Genomic DNA, 23,135 nt, shown 5'->3' on the forward strand with positions numbered 1-23,135 from the left:
TGGTTTAAAGAGCCAACAGCTAGAATGAACGAGTCACTTTCAGCTTGTACCTACCATGCTGAACTCATTCAAAAACCAGTTAACATAGACCCACAGTGAGTTCAAGAGTGAACACTGAAACTTGATTTCTAGAAATTAAAGTTGTATACACAAGGATGTTAACACAGCTATTTTACAAACCTAGATTCATAGAGAAACCAACATGGGCTTTCAGGTAACAATTCTACTTTTACCAAAGACAAATGGGAGAAAGAGCTATTAAGTAGTCTAAGTATTCATCACTACTTAAAAAACAAAAACAAAAAACAAACAAACAAAAAAACCCACTAAAACTATTACCTAGAGACCAAGTAAATCCATCTCCAATATAAAAGTAAAATGAGTACAAATATTGAAGTATTACCCTGTACCTCCTCATTAAATAATCAAGTCAGCACACTATCTTAAGAAAAAAAGGCTCTGTAAAAACAGTTTTTACTTCATGTGAAAATTACTTCAATACCTTTGATAAGGTTAAATAAGGCTTTAAAAATTGCACAATGTCAAAACTAAGAATTTAGATGCAAATTTTCAATGGTAGGAAGCCCCTGTAGGTGCAAAGGCCAAGATATTAAGATTATAGATTCGATATGGCTTCTTCAGAAGAATACTCATACTACAGATAGGTAGGTGCAAGTTTAAAAAAAAAAAAAAAAAAAAAAAAATCAAACCCAACCCTGCATCTAGCATTCTCTACAGACACAGGAACAGCTTTAAATTTGTCAAAAATAAGGTACCCTGAAAAGCCTGAGAAATATCACTCATTACATTTAAAGAAGGGAAAAGACCCTTCTCAGCTTCAGAACCATCAGTGGATTCTACCCCCCCAATGTATTGTGATGTGGTCAAGCAATGAGAAAGGAAAGACAAGAACCCAGTCCTCACTTTAAGATGACCTTAGTTCTGACAAACTCGTTTATTAGCAAATTGGGCAGCCCTGACCCATCAACAATTTCATTTTACTTCTGCTGAGTAAAAGGAGTTTGATTGCAAACGATCTTCTGCCAACAGGGATACCTGTTTAAGATTTAACAAGTGATCAGGCCCAGTTATTAAATATGTATTCTATAAACATTCCAAAGATGTCAATATCCTTCTGCCCTATACATAACTACAAACTGATAGTCTTACACTTCTCCTAAGAATAACTGAAAAACAGTTCAAGTAATCATGTTCAGTACAGAATGCCACTGACTATATTCAGTACTTTCTAGGTAGTTGTACTTTTAATGGCTTATGGTGATAAAATGTGGCCTTGTAAACATCTAACATCAATAGCCTACTCAGTCTGCTTACTCAGATGGCACCAGCAATTATGATCAAAAAGAAAAATTTCTTCAAAGTAGTCACAAGGAAATGAAAAAAAGTACCATTCTAGAATCTCATAGGTAATTTATTTATATGCATGGTTCCACATACACTACATGGGATGAAGGAGTAGCTAAGGGCACTTTATTATCTTGAGTCCTCAAAGGTAATATTGAAGAGAACTACCTTTATACAAGCCTCATTAACAGAGGCAAAGGCTAGGGGAAAAAAAAAAAAAAGTGCCTGCTTTGGCAACACATGTCCTAAATCTGGAAAAAAAAAATGTTTTTCAAAGCTGAAATTATATCAACTCATGGGAACAAAAGACTTAATAAGGAGTTATACATGTGTAGTTAATTAAAACCAAAATTAGCACTTCACCAAGAGCTGACATAACAGGAAATAATGTCCCAAGCCTACGGTTCATGTAAAACAATACTAACAAAACGTATGTTCAGTGATGAAAAGTTAGTAATCACTAACACTGTAATTCTTCATTTATGGAGACACAAACCAGGCATGCTCTCTTTCTGGGGTCTTCTGAAGCTCCATGTATAATGCTGGACACAAATACTTGATGAATAGAAAATAAGGCAGTATAATAGTAAATATTTTGTTGATTCTAGTTGAGTAATAAAGAGGACCAACTATTAACTTTCTCAAATTTCAAACACATCTTACACTCTAAAGTAAATAAGTACATTTCCCTAAGAAGTAACAAGACTGTCAAAACCAGTAAGTGAAATAAATATAAAATAAACCCAGACTGGGAGGGTGCCTGGGTGGCTCAGTGGGTTAAGCATCCAACCCCCCCACTTTTTTTTTTAAGTTTTACTCATTTATTGGGAGGGGGGGGAGGGGCAAAAAGAGAGAGAGGGAGAGAAAATCTCAAGTAAGCTCCACACTCAGCACAGAGCACAACATGAGGCTCTATCTAATGACCACAAGATCACAACCTGAGCTGATATCAAGAGTTGGCCACTTAACGCCACCCTGGTGCCCTTAAGTGTCCAAATCTTAATTTTGGCTCAGGTCATGATCTCATGATTCATGAGTTTGAGCCCCGTGTTGAGCTCTGTGCTGACAGCAAAGTGTCTGCTTGGGTTTCTCTCTCCCTCTCCCTCTGAGCCAACCCACCCTCCCCCCACCTCCCACCCCTGCTCACTCACAACTCACTTGCTCTTTCTCTTTCAAAATAAATGTGAATAGGGGCACCTGGGGGTCAGTCAGTTAAGCGTCCAGCTTCAGCTTGGGTCACATTCTCATAGTTGGGGAGTTCAGCTAAGTCCTCTAAGTCCATCTTCTCTACTAAATTTCCCTAAGCTGCTGCAATAACCTTTCCACTCTGGCTTCCCCTAAAGCTAATGAGATATCTCAAAAATTAATTTCTTCCCACTCTGAACTGCTGAAGAACTTAACCATTAACTACCACCTTTTGGCAATTCTTACTTAATTTTTCCAATGTTTGCTTTGAACCCTAGGAAATAAGCAACTTGAGGGTAAGAACTATATATGTAACTATTTAGATGCAATTGGCATTCATTTTGTGATAAACAATTATGAACATGGTTAATATAGCAAGCTAAATTAATTTGACCAACAACCCACTTAAAAGTTATAAGCAGAGTCACTGCTTTGTGGAACCAACTTGAAGGCAGCTTCTAAATACCAGTGTGTGTCTCCAGAAAAGGCACACCCCAAAATAAGTTTTAGTCTCCTCAGATATCAATGCTCTAAGACTATATGAACCTGGTTATCCTGAGAACTAAGAAAGGAATCAAACAAACAAAAACAAAATAAACACACCTAACAACATACACAGCACCGTGACCATCATTCTAAAATGCAAATGAACCCAGACAGACCACTTAGATAATCTTTGAGATTCAAAATATATCACTGGATACTTTAGTAAAATACATAAAAACAGAAAACCTCTTAAGAAAAAAAAAAACAACAACAACTACTGTGCTAATTTTTCTCTGGTTCTTATTTTTTGTAATCCTGGAGCTCTGAACACCTCATGTGCTATCTTCAATAACATCAGAAATCACCCTATGGAACAGGGGTCTTAAGTGTTATTGTTCTATTAATATGATTAGAAGCTAAGGTTTTAATGTCAACCATTTTATGAAAAACCACAATTCTTACCATCATCTTTTCGAAGAGTTTTAAGACTTCACTCTCTGACAGTGGCTTTGGAATGTTTTCCATCATCTCTGAAGAACAATCATTGCTTGCAAATGCAGTCTTCAGGTTGGAAAGTGGAGGTCTCTCCTTTTTGCTTCCTGGAATTCGTATGCTGGCAAATTTGTCCAGCTACAAAGGTAAAAAGTAGCATGTTATGTTAGTATTTCCTTCAACAATATTTATCTAATTACCAAAATAAGAAAACCCACACGGTGGATCACATTATCACTATGATTTCATCCCAAGGCATTCAACACTAGAATCTTCAAAATTTTTTACAAAAACAGAAATATGAAAATTTTTCAGTAACCATCCTGTCTAAAGGCAGAAGAGAAATCAGACAACCTCCAAAGATTCCTTGTAATCTTAAATTATAGACTTAAGATTGTAACGACAAGTGAACTTTGCTTTACGGATTAACAAACTAAGCAGTTTAAAAAGGTAACTGGACTAATTTAGTGGTTGGCAATCAAACTAATATTTAGTATCCTAGTCCTCAGCCCCCTTGTCCAGTACCCTTTTTCATAGTGCATGCCACACTCCTGAAAAAACAAAACGTGATTTAGGAATTCTAAGAGTTGAATTCTACTTATATCTCCAGAGCTAGTTGTTCTGGTAAATACCACATTTCTCCTCATTCAGGCTGGTCTGTATTTGAATTTCATGAACAACTATAAAGTACGATGGCTGAAGCCTCAGGAAATAAAGCTGGGTTTTTGCAGTAATGGGATTTCTTCTATTAGATCAAATAGTTCACTGATATTTGAAAGTGTATAGACATTAATTTATAAACCTAATTCCATATTCATTGAATATCGCTTGATTTCACAAATTCTATTCATCACATAAAACCCACACTCAAAGTTTCAAGTGGTAACAGTCAAAAACGCAAAATGTCTTAAAGAGGCTAATAGAAGTAAGTATACTCAAAAAACAATGGTTCTGTGAATTGTTCAATGTAACTATACGTTACACTGTTCTTACCATAATGTAGGTAATACACAGACGTATGCTCTTCAGGGCAGCCACTAGCCATTTGTGGTTATTTAAATGTAAATTAGAATTTCAGTTCCTTAAAAGCCTAAATGTCCATCAACTGATGAATGGATAAAGAAGATGTGGTTTATATATACAATGGAATACTACTTGGCAATGAGAAGGAATGAAATCCTGCCATTTGCAGCAACGTGGATAGAACTGGAACGTATTATGCTAAGCGAAATAAGCCAGTCATAGAAAGATCATATATTTTGACTTCTGTGTGGATCTTGAGAAACTTAACAGAGACCATGGGGGAAGGGAAAGGGGAAAAAAACTAAATAGTTACAAACAGAGAGGTAGGGAGGCAAACCATAAGAGACTCTTAAATACAGAAAATAAACTGAGGGCTGATGCGGGGTGGGGGAGAGGGGAAAGTGGGTGATGGGCAGCGAGGAGGGCACTTGTTGGGATGAGCACTGGGTATTGTATGGAAGTCAATTTGACAATAAATTGTATATAAAAAAAAAAAGTTCAGTTCCTTAGTTACACTAGCCCCATATCAAAAGCCACATGTGGCTAGTCAAAGTACATATATAACATTTCTACTATCACAGAATGTTCTATTGGATAGCACTAGGATTTCATTAAGACGCGAAGATAGCAATGTTTATCTTTCAAAATAAATCTTTAAATTCTCTGAGAGTAAAGCCTAAGAAATATGCCATGTACTGCATTCACACACGGTCCACCTAACATGACCTAATCATTAAAGTACTAAGAATATGACAGCTTCCAGTAGCATTTAGAAAGTCACAAAACACTACCACTACTCTCATCCTAACAACAAAAACAAGCCAGAAAACTTCCAAAATTATAGTTGTTGTTTTCAACCCATCAGGGAGCGGAGGACACTATGAAACCTGGAAGAACTATCACAAAGTGACAAGCTGCTTTTATCCCTGACAAACAGCTACAGACTAAGAAATTCAACAAGGGCAAAGAAAAAACAGCCTAATTTTTAACGCACTATTGGCAGCCACATGGGTGCCGGCATGAGAAACATTACTAGAATTCCAAGGAGACTAATCAAGGAACAAGTCTCCACCCACCTACCTACACTTTCCCTCAGGTCTTCAACTGCTTGGGGTAGGACGCCAATGGCTGGAGGGAAGGCAAGGTGTCCTGAGCCATGTAATGTCTGGGGAGGCCTCTTCCCATGCAAAGCCACTGCCCTCCCAAACACTCTGACCTAGGTAAAAGACAGCCACCTGGGTGGCTCAGTTGGTTAAGCATCTGACTTCAGCTCAGGTCATGATTTCTCAGTTCGTAAGTTCGAGCCCCACATCAGGCTCTGTGCTGACAGCTCAGAGCCTGAAGCCTGCTTCAGATTCTCTGTCTCCCTCTCTCTCCCTGTCCCTCCTCCGCTTGTGCTCTCTCCCTCTCCCTCAAAAGCAAATAAACAAACGTTTAAAAAAAAAAAAAAAAAAAAAAAAGACGGGAAAGAAATCCCAAAGACACAATCTGGACCTTCAGAGAATAAATGACAGTGGCCACCCGATGGTTGGCTGGGGACAGATACCAGATCAAAGAGACTTCTTGAAGAAACAGAGCCAGAAGTGCAACTGCAAACACAAAGAACTCTGCACTAATTCTGAAAAGGGCATCAGAACTTTAAAACAGAGTTATCCCAGTCTTGAAAGCTAGTAGTTCAGTTGTAAAGCCAAAAGTAGAACGCCAGAATCTCCTTAGTGCTAAGAAACTTTTGAAGCCCCAGAAGACACTAATCAAACTAAAGCAGCACCTTTGGCAAGCCCATCTCCACCAGAGAGCATAATCGACTCAGCTCCAATTCTAGCAGCCTGAAAAAAGGGCACATTCTTTCTTAGAAGTATTATTTACTTTAATTTCCACACTATTTAAGTCAAATGTCCACCGTATATTCACATACTGCTACATACACAAAGGACCAAGGAAATGCCACGCACAAAGAGAAGCAGACCCAGAGGTAGCCTGGATGATGGAATTGTCAGATGGACCATTCAGAAGGATGTTTGTAAAAATGCTGAAGAATATAATGAAGAGTGAACACAACATAGGACATGGGGAATTTCAGCAACAAAGTCATGGAAACTATTTTAAGAACCACGCTAGAAATTTCATACATATATCGGGGCACCTGGGTGGCTCAGTTGGTTGAGAGTCTGACTTCGACTAAGGTCATGATCTCATGGTTCGTGAGTTCGAGCCCTGCATCGGGCTCTGTGCTGACAGCTCAGAGCCTGGAGCTTGCCTCAGATTCTGTGTCTCCTTCTCTTTGTGCCCTCTCCCCCTCATGCTCTTTCTCATTCTCAAAAAATATTAAGAGAAAAAGAAATTTCAAATGTATCAAAAAAATGAAAAATTCATTAGCTTAGCTTCAGAGTCACCTGAATATTGCTGAGAAAAGAACTGGGAAACCTAAACCCAGATCGACAAAAAGCATGCAAACTGAAACACAAAGAAAAAAGGGAAAGAATAAAGAAGAGAGAAACCAAGAGCTGTGATATAATATGAAGTGCTATAATACAAGTATAATTGAGGACCAGAAAATGGTACAGAAGACCTATTTGAGTAGATAATGATAAAATAACTGATTTTTAAGAAATCAACTCACAGAGGGGCGCCTGGGTGGTTCAGCTGGTTAAGCTTCCAACTCTTCTTTTTAATGTTCGTTTATTTTTGAGAGAGAGACAGAGTGCGAGCAAGGTAGGGAGACATAGAATCCAAAGCAGGCTCCAGGCTCTGAGCTGTCAGCACAGCTGACAGCCCCCAATGTGGGGCCCAAACCCATGAACGATGAGATCATGACCTGAGCCAAAGTCGGACACTTAACTGACTGAGACACCCAGGCGCCCCTAGGCCTCCAACTCTTGATTTCGGCTCAGCTCATGATCTCCCAGTTCATGAGTTCGAGCCACGCATCTTGGGATTCACTCTCTCTCTCTCTCTCCCTCTCCCTCTCTCTCTCTCCCTGTCCCTCCCCTGCTGCCTGCCTCTCTCTCACAAATAAATTAATTAAAAATAAGTCAATTCACAGATGGATACAAGCACAAACTAAGAATACCAAAACAAGCCCACACCTAGGCAGCCCATAGTCAAACTGCTAAAAATTAAAAGTGAAGGGCAAACCATAAAAGCACAGCCAGAGATCTGAAGACACATTATGTACAAGTTAAAAATGACACAAATTACTAATTTTTCACCAGACACTACAGCAGCAGAAGACAATAGAGTAGTATCTTTACAGTTTAGTACTTGGAGAAAACGACGGTCATCCAGAGATTCTACATCTAGCAAAAATACCTTTAGAAAATAGAAGCAGAATAAAGACATTTCAGACAGAGAAAACCTGAGAGAATCTGTCTCCAACAGACCTGTACTACAAGAAGTGTCAAAAGAAGTTTTTCAGGCTAAAAGAATGATAACGAGATACAATCTCAAGTTGTAAAATGAAACGAAGAACAGAGATGTTACTCTTTTAGATGTTTATAATACAAAAGAAAAAAAAGCTATGTACAATTTAAACTGAGTAACAATCAAGTGGCAGAGACAAGCATATAAAGAGGTAATTACATATGGATATAAAAAAACGCAGCAAGATATGTGCAATGAACCATGGATGGTAGCCAAGACAAGGGGCATCAACTCAACATGAACACTCCCTTACTTTGGCAAAACCCAGAAATATACCATTGTCTCCACATGCTCAGAGGTCCAAAAGTTAGTGTCCCTGTGTACCTGAGCACCCTAATTCTTGATACTTGTTTTAAAAAATGAGGAGACACCAAAAACAGTAAGAAATGGGACTGATTCCTCCACCCGGCTTCTGAATCACTACTTCATTGCAGTAACTTCTCTACAGGGAATATCAATTCCTGAGCATAAAACCTGTGCTGACTCCACACACTACATACACAAGAAAGTAACTTCATTAATATGCTAAACTTATAATGAAGTGAAATTGAGCAAAACATCATTAATGTGACATCAATATTATAAATGTAAACATGTCAATGAGTGGGAAGAGTAAGCTTAAGCAATTCACAAGCTAATTTGTGAATATATAACCTAATGGTTTCCATCAGCGATAGCTACCCCAAAATTTTCATTTTTGCCAAAAAAAAACTACAACTTTCTAAATAAGATTCTCTCAAAGTCACTGAACACCTTCTGTATTTTATGCACTGTGTTAAGAGCTTGAAAGGCAGCATCAGGTTGAATGCATTTGTTTAATTCTTAAAATAAGGAAACTGTCTATGTAAAAGGACGAGCTCCAGAACACTTTTACAGGTAACAATTTCCTAATATTTAGCTTCTAAAACAGTATAAACAAACAAAAAAATCCATTAGGTTTTTAGAAGGAGAACTGCATTTATATCAATAAACAATATCGTAATTTGTACAACAACAACAAAATAGAATTAGCACACCTCCCCCATATGCTTCGCACCTAAACTCTAGGGGAAAGTTGGATTTTATTCAACTGGAAAGCAATTTCACACATTCCCACTAGGATAGCTACAGGCAAGGTACGAAAAATAAGTATATCCCTCCTTTTAGCTTCCAAGTCGACAGAGGTCCGAATACAAACAGGAGATACTTAAGGATCAATGTTGCTTAATTTCAACACTTTTATTTATTTTCCTGATTAAAAAGGATGAAACAAAGGCGTGCCTGGGTGGCGTCCAACTTTGGCTCAGGTCACAATCTCACAGTTTGTGAGTTCGAGCCCCGCGTTGGGCTCTGTGCTGACGGCTCGGAGCCTAGAGCCTGCTTCGGATTCTGTGTCTCCCTATGTCTCTGCTCCTCCCCTGTTTTCCTCCTTCCTTTCTTGTTTGTTTTCCTCCTTCCTTTCTTGTTTGTTTTCCTCCTTCCTTTCTTGTTTGTTTTCTTCCTTCCTTTGTTTGTTTTCCTCCTTCCTTTCTTGTTTGTTTTCCTTCCTTTCTTGTTTTCCTCCTTCCTTTCTTGTTTTCCTCCTTCCTCTCTTTCAAAAATACATAAACATTAAAAAAAAAAAGTACAAAATAAGAGTCATAGGAGTAAAATACATACAACCCTCCTATGTTACAACAGCAAATTAAATTTGTTGAATACCTCAGGCTTAATTAAAAGCATTCCCAGGTATGGATGCTCTATCAAGCACTACAGGTAGATTCCACATCATCTGGGCACTAATGACAAAGCTAGGTGCAAAATGAACTTTACTATCAAATCATTTAAAAATTCTATTGTTTTGTTTTGTTTTGAGAGATAATGCTATGACTCCACTCATAAATGGGGGGGGGGGGTAAAAATCCCCCTCCTAATTTATCTTTTATAGAATTGCTCATCCAATTTGCTTGAAGGAAGGCACAATGAAACATGAGCAAAATTTTAAAATACCTTGGTCAGTAAATGCACAGTACAAATCCCCATTACACTGACTATAAGTTGGTTATTCTGTATTTGGCAATGGGACCGGGAGTATGTTCCCAAGTTGTGCACCTGCACAGCTACTGTTCATTTTCCGTGAAATTCTCCTGAAGCTGAACTAGAAACACAACCCAAGGAGGTGAACGGTGCCAATGACTTGCCTTTGTTGAAGAATTGGTTGAACACACAGAAGACTGAGAGTATTTTATTTTAATGCTATTTAAAGGTAGTACACCACACTTAATTAATATGGCTTCAGCTGTGTCTGGGGTGTACAGAGTTTTATAAATTAATATCACTTATCTTCACGGGAAGTTAAATGAGCACCCTGCTGAGTATTATCTCACACTGATAATCAGTAATTACAGTTTAAATAAAATTAATTAAACGAAAAACAGGCTCTAAAAAACTATCTGGATTTTAAGCTATAGTTTAACACTGTAATAGTGACAAAGTTCTATTACAGTGGTTTAAATACTGACAGCAGTGACTTTTTTTTAATTTAAAACAAAAGGAAGATATTGTAATTATTAGTCATTTTAAATTTGAAAAGCCTGAAAAAGTATGTATGATCATAAACACACTTCCTTAGAACCTACAAGGGACTACATATTTTCATGGAATCCAAGAGAATCAAGCAAATAAAAGTTCATCGTAATTTTAAGTCAATTCTAGGTGAATGCACCGCCAAAATCTAGGAAAAAAAAGATTATTTAAAATTATCTACCAGTTTTCACACAATCTTGTGCCATATTTAAGAAGAAAAAAACCTAACAGCTAAAACAGCTTGGCTTGTTCATTAACTTTATTAGTAAATAGGCAACTAGCTTACTAAAAAAGCTCCAGCATCTGACTTCTGAATCCTGCCCAACCACCTGTTTGCTCTGTCACCCTAACCGAGCTATTTAAACCTTTCAAGATCGTACCTATCACAGGTAGGTTCATAGGAAATGAAAATGCTTCTCACCTTTCAGTTTTGGGTTAAAAGTCCTGAAAAGCTGTAGCTGACAGCTCTAAAGCAACACATGTATCTTCACAACTCCCTTCATTCTCTATCACCACACATAGTTCATTCTCTTTACATGTCCTTTCATAAGACTTAGGAAAACCTACAATTTTTTCATTTGTTTTGAAAATGTTGACTGTCTCTTGCCCACTGAAATATAAGTGCCATGCTAAATGAACCATCAACTGTCTTAGTCACTGTAGTAGGGAAATGATCCTGACTCAATTGGCCAATAGGATACTGCAGAAATGACGGAGTGTGGTTTCCAAGACTAGATCATAAAAGATGTTACAGCTTTTGTCTTGCTCCCGCTTGGATCACTCAGTCTTGGGTATGCCAGGAAGACACTCAACACCTAGGGGGAGGTCCACGTGTCAAAGAACTGAGCTGAAGAAACTGAAGAGGCATAGAGGCCTCGTGTCAACAGCAATGTGCGTGTGCCATCTTGGAAGCCCATTCGAGCTTTCAGATGACTTATTACATAGCAACAGAGCACTAACAGCTCCTCATAGAGTAATACTTGTAAACAGCTCTAGCCAACATCTTCACTACAACCTCCTAAGACCCCCAAGCCAAAGCCAGCTAGCTAATCAACTACCAAATTCCTGCCCCCAGAAGAAGTGTGACATACTAATCGTTTGCTGTTTTAAGTCACTAAGTTTTGGGGTAATTTGTGAGCATAGCAACAGGTAACGGTTACAGTCACTATATATGTTCAGCCTACAGCACAGAGTATAGCAGATAGCTAGCAATCAACTAATCCATGAAGGTATGAATAACTGAATAAACAATTACTGGATAAAATACATAAAATGCAGTACGTCTCTCAAGAGGTTTACCACTTGAAGAAAAAACCTGATAGAAAACTTATTATAAATAAAGATAAAATACATAGGTGTCCCCAAGAAAAATCGTAAGCCAAGTACATCAGCGACAGATAGGAACAAGTGATTAATCCTAGGGTGAGGGAACTTCAAAGGAGGCTTGGAAAGAGAATACATCAGGGAGTCCTGTGCAGCTGATGGGAGAATTACAGAAGATGGTACACGTGGGCAGCCCAACAGTATGCCTGCCTAGTCCATGGTCTTCACTAAAACGCTGGGAACATCAGTATTACTGAGAACACCATCGGTGAGAAACTAGCCATTCGCAGGTATGAAAAGCTAACCACCCCTGTCTGAGGCCACAATCCTATTACTCAATACCAATTCCCACCAACCCAACCACTACTGCATTCTATCTTTACTATCCCTCAGTGTTACAAGTGGCCTTTTCTGGCCTTAAATTTAGGTTATAGTGAAACTACACTATACTCTCTAGCCAGAGGCTTTGAAAGCAATGTTTTACCATCACCCACAAAAAACAATCATCTACTTACAGTAGTTTATTTACATTTAAATTTCATATGGTATCTTATTAAATGAGAAGTATATTTATTAGGTTATTAAAATTCCTTGAATATAGATTGTAATATGTAGTTAGTGTTCTACAGCCAACAGGTGTAGGGCAACAAGTGAAGATGCCTGCACAGGGAAGAACGGAGGCCCCCAACAACAATCAGCACCAACTTGGCCAGTTGCAAGTGAACAACCTATAAATGGATTCTCCAGCCCTATCAAGGCTTCACATGACTGCAGCCAGAGCCCACAATGTCGTGCTTATAAACTCATAAAAACTCTGAACCAGAACTATCCCACTAAGATGCTTCCAAATTTCCGACCCAAGAAACTGAAATGTTAAGTGTTTATTATTGTTTTAACACTCTAAGCTTTGAGATATTAGCAATAGGAAAGTAATACAGAGCTCCTCATAGAATACTTTTAAATGCCTAAAATAAATGTAATTACAACAAAAATGGTGTTATGAAATATCTTAAATTTTAGAGTAATAGGTCTTAATACATTACAGAACATGAGGTAACAGGAAGTCTAACTTCAACATAGTGTTGAACACAGACCACCTTTCAAAATACCTTCAGTAACTATAATGTGTTTTGAACATATCTATTTTCTGGGTTAATCAAGTCACAGGTCAAATCCTACTATGTGTGTATGCATTTTGAATTTTTAGTTTTTTGTTTGTTTAGTTATTTAGAGAGAGAGAGAGAGAGAAAGAGAGCATGCGCAAGTGGGGGAGAGGCAGAGAGAGATAGAATCCCAAGCAGGCTCTGCACCATCAGCGCAGAACCCACGAACTGCGAGATCATGACCTGAGCTGAAGTTGGGTGTTTAACCAACTGAGCCACCCAGGCACCCCTTGAATTTTCAGTTTTTAAAGAAGTTACAAATACAGGTGAAAACAAAGTTTTGCTTACAGATTAATGAAAACGATTCAATCTTTTTTTCCATTCCAGTTCAAAGACACCATGAAGGTTACTACAGACTGCCTGGAGGTCCATGGACTGCAGTTTAAGAACCCCTGATAGTAGATATGGAATAACAGAAACAGGAGTGGAAAGGAAAACAACTCCTGTGTCTAATGTCTCTCATGCATTAGGGGCAGAAACTATAAGACCTAAAGATGAGACCAAAAAGGAGAAAACCAACAGAAATCCTTTAAAACAGCTAGAAGCTTTTGAAGGAAGAAGCCAACAGGAATGCAAAGCTTTCAAAGAACATCTAGGTTTCAATTAGAACAAGAAGGAAAACAAACATTCAAAAACAGGCTTTGACTTCCAAAGGGCAAAGTAGGAGGGCTTGAGAAGCCTGGAGGATGTGAGATAGGATGCCTGAGAAAAAGAAAAAATGGTCCTAGAAAGGGAGAGAAGCATCTAGGTGCTGATAGGGATTGATTATGACTTCTGATGTTGACTTAGATCAACAGAAAAGTGATGTGAACTGTAGTAACTAATGAAAACTAATAAGGAAACAAATCATGAAATCATGTAGACTGTCTCTTCTTAAATCATCTTCTCTCTGTCCCTACTGCCACTGTCCTAGTTCAGGACACTTGGACAACAGCTGTATACAGCCTCCTGGCTTGCCTCTAGGTCTTCTCTGTCCCTCTACCCCTAACCACTTGCAGCCATTATCAACAACTGACATCATTTTGATCTTACTGAAATGTAAATCCAATCCTGTCCCTCACTCCTGTACTTAAAACCTTTCAACCTTTGCATCCCCATTACTCAAAGGAGGACATTCCAGTCTTATCATGGCTCAAAAGGTCCAGCTTGATCTGAACCCTACTTTCTGTCCAGGCAATCTCTTCACTACTCTACCCGCCATTACACTGTAGGAACCAGATGTAATGAACAACTCAGAGTCTCTTAAATGTGCAAACTGTTTTTTGTGCCTAAAAACCTACCACAACCACAACTCCTATCCCATCTCCATAATCGGGATCATTTCACCTCAGTCTTTGGCTTTCAGTTTGAGCTACATCTTAGGTAGGAGCCTTCCAGACTCCTCAAAACTAGGCTGGATGCCCACAAGTCTGGTGCTTGCCATTACATAGCACGAGTACTATTCTAAAGTTACCCCATCATAGGTTTATTCATTATTTTATTCACCACTGGACCTACTCCTGGAACTTAGCATAGTTCATACAATTAGTGCTCTATTAGTCTTTGTTAAGTGAATAATAAATAGCTTTCTGTCCTCCATGCCTGGGATACAACCCATTACTTCTTACTTTGCTAATTCCTTCCCAGCAATATCAGGATGAATTCCAAGTGTTATGTCTTTTACATATTCATTAAGAACAATCTGGACTCTTCCTAACACTGACCCTTCAAAGATTGGTCCCCTAGATTAAAAACAACCTTGAGTTCTAGAATATAACACCAGGTGACAAGAAAAATATCCAAAGAAAAAGATAATCCCTTAAAAATAATATTCAAACCCCAAAGTTTTACTTACTCATATTGTTAAGCACAATTCTAATTTCTTATATACAGATATTAATACTATACACATAAAGGAAATAGAAGTTAGCTCTGTAGATAAATAGCACACTTTTTACAAGACATAGACCTGTACTACCCATAAAACAAAAGGTTTCTGAGAACACCAACAATTGTTTTCTACTTGCCTACCTGGCACTTCCATCTGGGATCCATTCTGTTGGTATCCAGGGAGTAAAATTATCAGAGTAAAAAATTACTACAACTCAGGGCACCTGGGTGGCTCAGTCAGTTAAGCGTCCGATTTTGACTCAGGCCATGATCTCATGGTTCGTGAGTTCAAGCTCCACATCGGGCTCTGTGCTAACAGCTCAGAGCTTGGAGCCTGCTTCAGACTCTGTCTCCTTCTCTCTCTCTGCCTCTCTTCCTCTCACGCTCACTCGCTCTCTCTCTCTCAAAAATAAATAAATATTTTTTTTAAATTACTACAAATCCTACAACTCCTGCCAGCCTATATTCCAACTTGTCCTTCAAAAGTAGCTGAAAAGTCCCCTTCTCTACCAAGTCTTCTCCCAACCTCAAAGATGACCTTACAACTCCACTGGATTTTAGACACAGTGCAATGGGCCTAGAACAGTATTAGTATACCTATACAACCGTAAACTGTATACACATCTGTTTCTTCACTGTTCCCAATGGCAGAACACTCATATTGATCTTTATATTCCTATAACAGTACTAACCACTCAAATGCTTAATGAATGAATGGATAAAAGGATGAATAAACAAGTCTGCACACCCCACTACATCTTAGTCTGTTCAACTCTGAGAGCTCTTGATCTAATTCCCAAGTTTCTACTGATTTGAGGAGGAGCTCTCTAAACTATCCCATAAATATTTAAAGATTCTAAGACAGTACTTAAGTGTTACTACTGAAAACCTAAGTACAGGAAGCTCTAATTAACTCATATTAATGGGCTCAGAAAGGCCCACCTGACTTAGTGAATAATTTAAGCTTAGAGAACTTGTTCTGATGTATTTTACCACATACATTCAATTGCCCCAGTCCATGCTGGTTTATCTACTTAACACAGAAGAGTTTATTTTGAATATATAGCTTCAAAGAAAAACTGGAAAATCTCACACTTTTTGTATTATCATTCATGGTTTTTAAACTTACCAAGGAAAACAGAAGTTCATAAAAGTGCAAAATGAACTTCAATCATAGTACAGACAGTTTTATGTCTTATTAGACCAATAAGAAAAAAAATAATTGTTAAGCTCTTTTTTTAAAGTTGATGATGTATGTTCTATTGACTTTCAAGTCAGGAACATAAATAAAATGATTCGTTTCTTTCCTAAGTACAATGTCTAACTTGGCACATATCCCACAAGGGATATCACATCTAGGTAGGTCCAGGAGTAGCCTGTAGGTAGACAAAACTTGGTTCCATCAAGTGTATCTATCTGGGGAACTCATCTTTGAGTGAACCAGTCTCGCAGATAACACCCAGGAATGTGCTAGAGTCAAATAGCAGCATTTACATCAAGCGAGGCACAAGGTCCACAGAGAACAATGAAAGTTTCTCATAGCACTCATCAGAACCCACACTCAGGCAGTATCTTCAATGGCTCTAAGACCTCATTCCTGGTGGCAAAATTTGAGGGGAACCAAGAAAGCCTATACTTATACCTGGGAGCAGATCTGTAAAGTGGTTTGCAACCAGAGTTTTTCCATGTCCTTTGTAATTAAAAAAACAAAACAAAACAAAAAAAAAAAAAACAAAACCAGACTCCTATCCTTTACCTGTTGACATCTCTCAGTCACAAATGACTACTCCTTCAGCATAAATGTTTCTCAGTTTTGTTTACTGGAAATACTAAAAATACCTCATTTCTTATAGAAAACTTCTTACAGATGTCTTTATAATTCTCAGGATTAAGGTAAGTGACTAGGATACAATTTTCCCTTGTCAATTTAATTTAGAGATCTCAGGCACCTGTGTGGCGCAGTTGGTTGATCACCTGACTCATGAGGTCATGATCTCACGGTTCCTGTGTTCAAGCCCTATGTGGGGCTCTGCACTGGGAGTGCAGGGCCTGCTTGGGATTCTCTCTCTGTATCTCCCCCCGTCTCCAGTTAAGTCTCTCTCAAAATAAATAAACTGAAAAAAAAAAAAAGCTTTAAAAATTTTTGTTTAAAATAAAGGTCAGAGGTTTCATATAGATGGCTCCAGAGGAAAAGCAGGAAACGAGAAATATACTTTCAGATTTTATATTGGCACTCTCAGAGGAGAAAGGGATAGTACTTAAGTGGCAATGTAACTCTCTTGGTAAAGACCATATTCTCTGGAATCAGTCTGCCATAGTTTTTCTGGCTGCTTCATGACATTGAACAAGTTACATAATCTCTTTTGCCTTAGTTACTCCATCTTTAAAAATGGGAATAAACTGGCACTTGGGTGGCTCAGTCAGTTAAATGTCCGACTGCAGCTCAGGTCTGATCTCCCAGTTCGTGAGTTCGAGCCACGCGTCGGGCTCTGTGCTTACAGCTCAGAGCCTGGAGCCTGCTTCGGATTCTGTGTCTCCCTCTCTTTCTGCCCCTCCCCTCCCTCACGCTCTGTCTCTCTCTCCTTCAAAAATAAACAAGCATTTAAAAAAATTAAAAAGAAAAAATGTAAGGTTTAATTTGGGGCATGAACAGTTTCAAGTACAGGTGAGACATCCATACAAAAGTATTCAGTAGGCCAATAGAGTAACAGATCTCAACTTAAAGAAAAGGTCATAGACAAAGACATGGACTAAGGTCATCACCCCAGTCCAGCACTATACACAGGAGAGCGGGGGCCTCAGTAAAGAAACCTGATAAATGACAATAGTTTAAGATAAGCAAAGGAAAACCACACAAAACAAAAAAGGAAAGGTCATGGGGATATGAAATCAATAAAGTTTGTGTCCCAGAGGCCAAGAAGTATTTGTTCAAAAAGGAAGGCAATAATTGTATCAAGTATAGCCAATCAATCTAGTCAATTTCCAAAGCCTACAACTTAATATTACTGGGGATATAAGTAGTTATTTCATAATGATGAAAGATTTACTACAATCCCAAATGTATATGCACTTAATTCCAGAGCTTTAAAATATATGGAGCAAAACTGATAGAACTGATCAGAGAAATAAAATATCCAGAATTATAGTTGGAGACTTCCACACTTCTCTCTCAATAATTGTTAAAACAAGCAGAAAAATCAAGAAAACAGGATATGAATAATACTGTCAGCCAATGTGACTTCTTTATAGATCAATCTAACACAAGCAAAATGCACATGTAACATTCACAAAGATAGACCACATTCTGGGACAGAAAGCAAGACTCAGCAAACTGAATTATGATTGAAGTCACACAAAGCATGATCCCTGGCCACAAGGAAATTAAGTTACAATTCAGTAATAAGAGAGTTCAGGAAAATCCCCAAATATTTAAAAGTTAAACATAGACGTAAATAACCAATGGGTTAAAGAAGAAATCAACAGGAAAATTGGGAAATTTCTGAACATTCAGAAAATGACACAGCTAAAGTAGCACTTAGAGGAAAATTGATAGTGTAATTGTTTTTATATTAGAAAACAAAGGCCTCAAATCAATTAGGTAAGTTTCCACTTACTTAAGGCCAAGTCTCACTCAAGAGTAATTTGGCCCTGTATCTAGTAATAGACATTACAAGGAATGGCAAATAAGCATAATAAACGATGCTTAACATCATCTGTCATTAGTGGAAACAATCTGTCAGTTTCTCGTAAAGTTAATCATAGTTACCACATAATTCCCCTTCCAAAATGAAACCATACCCCCAAAAACTGTACTCAAAGGTTCACAGTTTTATTCAATCACCAAAAACTGGAAACCCAAACTGTTGAATATATAAACTAGAAGTATTACCAAACAATGGCATACTATTCAGTAATAAAAACAACGAATTCTGATACACCCAAAGCACTAGAGCGGGCCTCAAAAGCACAATGCTAAGAAGTCAGACACAAAAGCACTATACTAAGTGATTCCACTTATATGAAATCCTAGAAACGGAGTTATATGGTACAAAAAGCTGACTCATGTCTCCCAAGAGCCAGGATAGGCGGAAGAAATTGACTACAAGCGGCACAAAATCTTTTGGGGTGATGGAAAGCTTTTATATCATGATCATAGTGTATACATGATTGTATACGTTTGTCAAAAATCATCAAATTGTATCCATAAAATTGGTATATTATGTTAAATGTAAATCTTTCCTCAAAAAAAAAAAAAAAATTCATGTTACTAACTATACCACTAATGCTGTGAATGCATAGTTCACCAAGCACTTTGGCATTATTTTTCCCTTGTAAAGCTCTATAACCAGGGACACCAAGGCCCAACAGTTAAATACGCAAAGTCACACTGCTAGCAAGTGGCAGCAACTAGAAAGAGTCCTCAGATCTCTCTGTGAGTGTCTGCTCTTCATTTTATGATCTGAGGACTCTTTCTAGTTGCTGTACAGGCCAAGGTCTCTTTTTAAGCTACAGTCATGAACCACATGTGGGACAAGGAACCAATGTAGTGGACTGGATCCGCCTTCCTTCCCACCCTCTTTCTTTTGTTGTTGTTTTGTTTTGTTTTGGTGATTTTTGTTTGGGGGGTTTTTTTTGGTGTTTGTTTGTTTGTTTTTTAATGGAAAGGAGAGGAGTAAAAAGCAATAGAAAGGAGTGGAAAGGAAAAGATGAGAGTTCATTGAGCTTAGAAACATTAAATATTAGTTCATAAAACGGTTTCAACGGAGAGAGAATTTGTATGTGTATGTGAGCTGGGCTACAAAATGAAACATACTTAGTATATATGCTGGGTCCTATAGTCAAGAAAGTCTGAAAATCCTTGCTGTAGGCTAAACCAGAGATTACAACAGTAATATTGGCTACCAGGGGGAGAAAAGAGTAGACAGAGAGGATCAGTAGGAGCACCGCACTTGAGACAAAAGGTTCTGAGGGACAAGGGAGACAATAACCAAGTCAAAAACAACTTCTAAACCACAAAAACACTCCGTGGACATGGTCATGGAGAATTCAGTATTGTGTCAACCATATTCAATTTCTTCCTGTTGACCTATTGCAACCAGCCTCCCTTCGCTGCTCTTGTCTCAACCTTTTTGCCTCTACAAAAAAAAGCCTTCTTTTCAACCCAGGTACAGACAATGGATGGTTGTAAACTAAGTGACTTTTTCACCTCGGACCACACTTTACATGGCATGAATGCTCAGGTATTTGTAGAATGAACACTGTTTAAAGTATATGAACTCTGTCTCAACACTAGAGCAATACTTCCTTCAACCAGACAGCGTCCTATGAAATTCTGATTGTAACTCAGAAAATAACCTTGAAACGTGAAGTACTTCCGTAGGCCTTTAACAAGCAATTTAAAGGGATGGGTGTTTAACACTAATGCTTCCCAGAATGTTGCAACTTCATGTTTCTAAAATACCGTTATTCAGATCTGTGACTGCAGCAGACGCCATTGTTATGGCGCCTTCTCTCAAGTTCTGCCAAAAAAAAAAAAAAAAAAAGCTATTCTCACATTAAGAAGCTCTGAACTGAAAACACACATACCATACACATGTTGTCGGGGTAGCAACCTTTAATTAGAAAACATATTGCTAACACACATCAAATCATCAGTGGCCAATGCTTCTCTGAGCTCTAACTCACCAAAAATCATTTATAGAGCCCCCGAAATATACAGCTACGCTTTCCTCCCTCAAAGCTCTTCATCAATCTGTGACATAGCCTGTAAGGCTCAACTGCAAACCTGTCACGTCACCCCTGCTGTCTGTGCACTGGGACATATTTTTAAGAGGGGTTAACAAGGAACAGAAATGAATGCAGCAGTTCAACACACTTCAATGAAACTCACCAAAACTCTATGAGGAAAGTAGAAAAGGTATAATTAGTCCTGCTTTACAAGTAAGTGAACAATCAGATAATTGATTTGCCAAGGTCAAAGAGCTAAGAAGAGGTGAGGTTCTGTCTTTCAACAAGAGTCTTCCGATTCCTAATCCAATGCTCTTTCCATGGTGCGTCAATCAATGAGTTAGGTTTACTTTTCAGTGTGTCTTGTTCAAAATAGCCAGGCTTTTTCTCTAAGCTCCACAGCAATGGACCCAGCTGCTTGAACTAGATTGCCTGCTTGATCCCTCCCTGGTCTTAAGCCCTAGCCTACTCAAGAGCCAAGCTAAAGCACAAGATCAGAAGCGATCAGGGAGAGCTGGGGAGACTGTAGTTCAGTTAATCAAAAGGGAAAAGGTCAAGGAGGAATCTAGAACAGTCATACGTCCCTCTAAGGTAAAGGCAGAGGCAAGGCAATGGTCAGTGATCCAGGCAGGTGGTCACAAAGACTAACAGCAGGTCCTTGTCAAAGCCCCCCCCCTTTTTTTTTTTTAATATAAAACTCTTTTACTCTGTGCAAAGGCAAGGGTCCATCTCTGGGAAGCCTGACCAGGACCAAGCCATCCCCAGATCCAAAGGCAAGTAATCCAAAGTGATGATTCACTCTTTTCATTCCTTCAACAAAAAATTTATAAAAATGCTTAACATAATACTAGACAACACACCAACATGCTGTCTCTTCCTTGAAGATGTTTAAACTGGTGAGAAAGTCCTACAATGATATACTGCTTTGATAAAAATACCACACAAGGCAGTATGGTAACTCCCAAAAAGTTCTGACCTTACCCTACCCAACTACAAAGAATAGGGGAGAGGAGGAATGGGGCAGGATGGAGAGAAAAGACTGAAGTCTTCACTGGAAGGAATCCTTTTGTTAATGTAAGATCAGAGCAAGATAGCTTCTAGAATGACTTGGTGAAGCCAAACTGTAGCAGGACTCTGTTTCTAGAACTTAGGGTAGAGACTGTGGGTGACAATGTGCAACGTCAATCATAACGAAGCAAAGATCAGTAGCTCAATGAAGAGGAAGAGGGGTGCCTGGGTGGCTCAGTTGGTTGAGCTACCAACTTTGGCTCAGGTCCTGATCTCACAGTTTGTGAGTTTGAGCCCCGTGTCAGGCTCTGTGCTGACAGCTCAGAGCCTGGAGCCTTCTTCGGATTCTGTGTCTCCTCCCCTCTCTGCCCCTCCCCTGCTCATGCTCTGTCTCTGTCTCTCTCTCTCTCTCTCAATAACAAATAAACATTAAAAAAATTTTTTTTAATAAAAAAAGAAAAAAGAAAGAAAGAAGGAAGAAAAAGATGTGTAGTGCCCATAAAATATGAACAAATCTCAAAGGTCCCAGAATAGCATTCAGCAATAGAAAGGAACCAAGTAGTGATACAAGCTACAACACAGACCTTGAAGCCATTATGCGAAATGAAAAAATTCAGTCACAAAAGACCATTTATCACAGGACTCCATTCATAGGAAATATCCAGAAGTGGACATCTATGGACCAAGTAGACTAGCCATTCCCTAAGTCTGGTGGAGTTGGGGGTAAATGGTGAGTGACTGCTTTTAAGTAGGAGGTTTCCCTTTGGATGATGGAAATGTTCTAAAATTGATTGTGGCAATGGCTGTACAACTCTGAACATACTAAAAACCATTCAGTTGTACATTTTAGATGGGTAAATTGTAGGCTATATGAACTATATTTTAATAAGGCTATTCTAAATCTACCATTGTATATTCTTATAGATGTTCAAACATAAAAATTACAGATGGTTTTATTATCAGTCATAAGAAGGCATTTGAAGGCTGAGTTAGCATAGTACATGTTTGGGTTTGGAGCTTTGTGGAACAAGATTCAAGCCACAGACACCCAACTTTCCAGCTGTACATACTTGGGCAAACCATGTACTTAACGTAGTTGACCCTCAGTGCAACTGAGTGCTAAGAGGAAGTCAACTCTACTTTGCATGATAAGAAATAACATGTTCTCTGTGTAAGTGTTCCGTATCACTACAATTTTCTAAATACCATTATCTGAAAAATCTTATCCAGGAAAGCTTACATGAACAACCCTTGTTTTAGATATTATCCAGAGGAATAAAACAGAACATTCTAATTGAATTTTTCCATCCTGCGTGTCACGATCTAGATCTCATTTCTCTTTGCCTGTCCACTTTACCCAAGTACCCAAGATGGTACGTTGGATAATGGGTGCGCTAGACATTTTTTAAGTGTTTACCATGTTCTACGCATTCTGTTTCATATTACATGTAAGGTGAATTTGAATTCAGAACCAGATCAATACAGCACTGTGCTTTGTCCTATCATGCTTACATATTTTTTTTCACATTA

The 23,135-nt window shown here is 38.4% G+C and overlaps 1 protein-coding gene across 1 annotated transcript in view; it reads right to left on the minus strand.

Annotated features, from left to right (window-relative positions):
* The window catches only part of DIAPH3 (diaphanous related formin 3), a 504,750-nt gene that overhangs the window by 454,294 nt on the left and 27,321 nt on the right, over positions 1-23,135 (minus strand). Inside the window, exon 3 of the mRNA XM_042927440.1 lies at positions 3,499-3,666. Coding sequence (XP_042783374.1) covers positions 3,499-3,666 — 168 coding nt within the window. The remainder of the gene's footprint in view (positions 1-3,498; positions 3,667-23,135) is intronic.

This window comes from Panthera leo, chromosome A1 (genome assembly GCF_018350215.1).
Source record: "Panthera leo isolate Ple1 chromosome A1, P.leo_Ple1_pat1.1, whole genome shotgun sequence".
Lineage (NCBI taxonomy): Eukaryota > Metazoa > Chordata > Mammalia > Carnivora > Felidae > Panthera > Panthera leo.